Source organism: Neopelma chrysocephalum, unplaced genomic scaffold (assembly GCF_003984885.1).
Source record: "Neopelma chrysocephalum unplaced genomic scaffold, ASM398488v2 Primary Assembly neopelma1_76, whole genome shotgun sequence".
NCBI lineage: Eukaryota > Metazoa > Chordata > Aves > Passeriformes > Pipridae > Neopelma > Neopelma chrysocephalum.
The window spans coordinates 14,557,513-14,563,064 of NW_020897737.1; the positions used below are offsets into that span (position 1 = coordinate 14,557,513).

A 5,552-nucleotide genomic window follows, 5' to 3' on the forward strand; every position below is an offset into this window, starting at 1 on the left:
AGGGACACCTCCTACTAGACCAGGTTGCTCCAAGCCCTGTCCAACCTGGCCTTGAACCCTTCCAGGGATGGGGCAGCCACAGCTTCTCTGGGCAACCTGTTCCAGGGCCTCACCACCCTCACAGGGAAGACTCTCTTCCCAAAATCTAATCTAAACCTACCCTCTTTCAGTCTGACATCACTACCCCTTGTCCTTTCCCTCAGGACCTTGTTCAAAGTCCCTCTCCCAGCTCTCTTGTAGCCCCCTGTAGGTGCTGGAAGGGACTCAGAGGTCTCCCTGGAGCCTTCTCTTCTCCAGGCTGAACAGCCCCAGCCTGTCCTCACAGCAGAGGTGCTGCAGCCCTTGGACCACCTTTGTGGCCTCCTCTGGACTCACTCCAGCAGGTCCATGTTGGGGATCCCAGAGCTGGATGCAGCACTCCAGGTGGGGTCTCAGGAAAGCAGAGTAGAGGTGAGGAGTATATATGAAGGGAGTTTTTCATGCACTACAGCAGAGGCACAGGAAAAAAAAACAACTGTACATTCAGGTAGTTAAAAATCCTCAGGATCTCAACACAGCAGTCACCCAAGTCAGATTGTCCGATGTGAGACCAATCTGGCTGCCTCAGCCATTAAAAGTGCTGTTCTGCCTTAAAGCTGCTCTGAACCCAAAAAGGGCAACCCCTGCAATCATTCTCTTTGGAGGCTATGGAGAGGAATGTCAGGTGTGGAGAGGGATGTCAGGTATGGAGAGGGATGTCAGGTGTGGAGAGGGATGTCAGGTGTGGAGAGGGATGTCAGGTATGGAGAGGGATGCTCCGGAGCTGTAGCAGGAAGTGGTGAATGAGGTGTCCCAGTGACAGGCTGTGCACACCGAGGATGACTCTTTGAACTCTCCCTGCCCTGTGAAAGGCAAAGGGCAAACTTTTCCAGCAAGGCTATGTTGCAAGACCTTGGATTGCAGACACACGTGCAGAGACTGGATGTTTTATACAAGGAAACACAAAGCTGTGTTTCTGCGTGACCAGATGAACTACCTCATTTATTAAATTTGGCTTCTGATTCCTTAGAGCTCTCCTTTAGGTATCTGCCTGTATGTTTTTTAGCAAAACAATTGATATCTGAGTGCCACCTCAACTAGGATTTTGAAAATAATTTATAATCATAGTACAGAGGATCAAAAAGCCATATCAAGTCACTTTGTTAAGAAGGATAAATCTTTATTGAATGAAATGACTCCACTAGTCTTGTTTTCTCTTTTGGTACTGAGATGTAATTATCTTACATGTAAACACTGCACCAAATAAATTTTTTTTTTTTTACAAATAGTTTTCCTTAGTAGTGCTTTGTATCTGTTTGCTTGGATTTCTTTGGAAGCAGTTGCTGGACTGAAGTGCTTTGGCAATCTGATTAAAAAACCAAAAACAAGCAAACAAACAATAGAGAAACAACCCAAGAGGGTGATCCAAGAGATTGCTTTAATTCCAGTGTTTCGGGTCCTTGGACAAACCCAGGGAAAGAGAGCTGGAAAGGTGTCCTGGAATGTTGAGTGTGGTGGTTGGGTCTGATGGAATCACACTTGACTTGTGAAATAAATTAAATAAGGAAGTTTGGCCTCCAGGCAGTGGCTTGAGGGAGTCACACCCTATTTTGTTACTGCATCTCACACTGTCTCAAGCAATGTGTACCTGCCTCTCTTCTCTAAGTGTGGGACTGGTCTTTTCAATAGCACACGTGCATCAAGTGCACCTTGGGGCTTACCGTGATATAGTCAGTGAGTTTGAAGTACTTTCAAACCAGAAATTAAATAAATTAAGTTGTTATGGTATCAGGCTTTTTTTTATGGCTTCTGACCTGCAGCAAAACACTGTAGTGAAATGTGGAAAACTGTCTGAAGTGATCAGCAGGGTTAAGGAAGCTGTGCTGTAGTGGGGGGAATGCTGTACCACAGAAATCAGCCATCAGCTGCAGTTTCCTGTCAGAGGGTCAAACACTTTCTGTCATTTCTAGCCTGAGGAAAAGGCTTCTCTTGTAACAATCCTGGAAATTACTACATGGCACACTGGTATAACAACATTTTTTTTTTCTGGCTGAATGCAGACATTACTTTTGCTACGCAAAGCACAGCTTTGCCCATTAAAATAAATCCTCCATATGAAAGATGTCATGAACACAGTATGCAGTGATATATTTTGCACTGGCTTCCATGAAATTGAAAGAGCTTTTGGAAAGGTTCTTCATGCCCCGGGGAGGGGAAGGAGAAAGGCAGCAAGCCACCGTGACGACTGAAGACACGAACTTCACGTGATGGTAAAAGTGAAGGCATTTATTATTTATTTCAGCAGGCTTTTTATATCTTTTACACAATAAGCTGCAATTGTTTGTTAAATCTGTGAGTCCTCACTGCTAGCTACAATATTATAATATATTTACCTATTAGCAGCATTAGTTCCTGTCGTCCTTTGTTCAGGTTCCTCTCTCTGCCCGAGGGAACTGCTCCTCCTTACTTTTCCCATGGCTTGCGTCCTACCAGGGTGCATTTCTTGCTGTTTTCCCATATCAGAAATCCCTACAAGCCACATGCTGAGACAGCCTTCTAATATTTAACATCCTGGGTGGTTTAATCCATTTTGGACATACAAATCCTGCCATGTGTTGAATTGCCCATCAGTCTCAAAATTTCAGGTGATGTTCCAGGCATCCAAGAGAAAGAGCCTTTTAGCCTTTCTCTGCAAATCAGAGAACTGAAAAAGGAGACTCAACAGAGCCAATGGCATCCTGTGGAGGTACCCATCAGATGAAGTAAACTTTTATTTTCCTTCCAGGCTGCAATTGTTTCATTCCCACTGTGTGTTCCCTCTCTGCCTATTGGGCTGACACTTAACAGTGGTGAAGCTTTGCAGGGTCATCTCTTAGGCAATGGCGGGAAAGACAACAAAACACACAACCCTCGGAGTGGTAGCTTTTTTATGATAATTTCAATGGTTTTACAGAGCTCATGAAGCAAGAAATAGGATAACATTTGTTTAATCACAGCTCCCCCATTGGAGCCCTTTATGTAAAGGTAGCTGCTTGCATAAAACTGATTATGGAAAGTAAAGCAGAGCTGAGCACTAGAAATGAGTGTTAAAGGTCTGGGCTGACATAAAATGTTTAGAGGATTATACGAAATTCTTCAGTAATGCTAGAAAACAAGAAAAATACCTGTGAAAAACAAAAAAATTACAGAGAGCTGAAGTCTCTCAGGTACTGACAGGCTTTGGTGAGACGATCGACTCGCTGACTGAGATAGTTCCTAAGTTTAGCAGCCTCACTGTCCTCCTCAAGGAGAACGTTTAACTTGTCTTTATCTTGCAAAAGATGCAGCATTGTGGTCTGAATGTTTTCTCCGAAGTCGTGAAGGACAGAGGACAGGATGATCAGAGGTATCTGATTGGAGAGGCGTTTACTTGCTCCCTGCGAGATGGGGGAAAAAAAGGCAAAATTCTAGTTTCCCAAAAAGAACTGAAAAGGGAAGGGGTTATAGGTAATCTGGTAAAAAGTGATACTGAGGTTTCAAAAAGTTGGGTTGAGTTACTGTTCAAGAAGTGAGTACTACTGTGAACTAAAAAATGTTTGCAACTAGTCTCTGTGCCTAGAGATCTAAAAATTGTTACTGGAATGTCAGCTGTTGTTTTTTCCCCCTCAGCAAACTAAAGCCAAGGCAGGCTGTTCCCTGCTTAGCTCTGTCAGCTGTCATTGATATGAGTTATAGGAGGACATACCTGACAAACAGAACTTGTGAACAGTTTCTGTTGTCAAACCTGTCTTCGTTAAATGCTCCCAAGATGTTATGGTGCAGGAAATCACCGAGTGATTTTTCCCAAAGCTGGTAAATTCCTGTATTTAGATGGTATTTAGATGTGGTTGCCCTTTTAAGTGTAAGACAGCTTTGGAGTAAGATTTAGCCTTATGGGGAAATGTCTTCAGCAGTGGTGAGACCAGACTGTGCCTGCATTACATGTAGTGATATCTCCATGAGATAATTTCCTGTCTAACCTGACCAACTGCCTGGTCGAGTTACTGATGCAAACTGAAACAGGTTGACCCAGAAGAGCTTGTGGGGCCCTTTCTCCAGAGACATCTGCAGGGGTTTGGGGCTCAGCTGGTGCTCCTGGGAAACAGGAATAAAAAACTAAAACCTCTCCCACATGGGAGAGCTGCTTCAAGCCCTCCTGGTGCCAGGTGAGCACTTATGCTTGAGTGATTGGCTGCAATTGAGGTTCTGTCTTCTATTCTTTTTGTAATACCTGACTTGAAAATGGCAGTGGGAAGACCAGGTATAGACACATTTCATTTGTAGGTCCTACAGGCAGCCCGTTTCCAGAGAAGTCTAAAGTGTTTCTGGCTTTAGATACCTCTGGAGCTCAATGCCTAAAAATCTTTTGTGTATGATGGTGAGGCTGAACTCAAGCTGAAAAATACCTAAGACTAGATGTTAAGTTTTTCTTTGTAGTTTGCAGAGATCTAGTGAATGGCAAGCAATTTGGCTGAGTCAGCTAAAGCACTTACTGAGCCTACTTACTCTCTAGGCACTAATGACCCTGTGAGGGAGCCCAGGTGCTTTAAATAGGGGTGTTTGTCTGGAGCCAAACTGTACTCAGAATTTTGACAGTCCTGTCATAGGTCACACAGCTTCATGCTTGCCATTTTCAAAGGCCATGGATGCTTAGGAGCTTCCATCTCATTCAAACTGTATTTGGCCTTGCATAAGTCCCATGGAGATATGGTGCACTGGCATGTTTTTTCTGTTGAAAATGGCTCTTAGGGCATTTAAAAAATGTTTAACTAGCATGTAAGTCATACAGATTACAGCAGTGAGTATAACAAGGTGGGATAGAAGAGCTTATGCAGTTCTGCCTTTGTCTCTTGTTCTCTGAAAGCCACTGGTTTTCTCTCCATCAGCCTGAGCAGCCTGGACATTTAACTGCAGAAATTTGTCAAAACCTTGCTATTAGAACTCAATAAGCTGCTACTTACTTTAATGAATTATTAATATTGAACCTGTTGCTTTCTGAGAGAGGTTTATGACAAAGCAAATCCTGATACTGCGTGTTCTCTTTTCTGTCTTACCCTACCATGATCCCTTGTTAAAACATCCCATTTGTCTTCAGAGACTTAACTTCTAGGGAGCTGTCTGCAGTACAGCAGATGCACTCTGATCCCTACAGACAGCTGATCCATTTTAACTCCATGTTTTATTATCTCTCCTCTTGCCACGTTAGCTTAGGATCTGACTGCGAGCCGTGGACACCACGTTGTGCTGGCTGCAGGAATATGCAGAGTGGCTTGAGCTCTCAGATGCCGTGCCAAATGCTAAAGTGCTGTATATAATGTTATTAAGCCTGTGAGAACCAGTGTTGTTTGAAAACTGTGAGATGAACTTGCAGTGGAGAGAGCAGCCCTAGGACTGTCGCTTCCTTTGCTGAGAGGGGAGCTGGCCATCACTCAGTAACTTTTAATTACAGGGCCAAGGGCTCTTCCCCATCCTGTCCTCTCCTTCATGCTGGTGAGTGACTGTCCTTTCCTCCCCCC

General features: G+C 44.0%; 1 protein-coding gene across 1 annotated transcript in view; it reads right to left on the reverse strand.

The window, feature by feature from the left end:
• Nucleotides 1–3,200: 3,200 nt before the first annotated feature.
• Nucleotides 3,201–5,552, reverse strand: part of LOC113970379 (interferon-induced GTP-binding protein Mx-like) — a 17,642-nt gene continuing 15,290 nt past the window's right edge. Inside the window, exons 13-14 of the mRNA XM_027689245.1 lie at nucleotides 4,042–4,131; nucleotides 3,201–3,434 (exon numbers count right to left, since the gene is read on the reverse strand). Of these exons, the coding sequence (XP_027545046.1) occupies nucleotides 3,201–3,434; nucleotides 4,042–4,131 (324 nt within the window). The remainder of the gene's footprint in view (nucleotides 3,435–4,041; nucleotides 4,132–5,552) is intronic.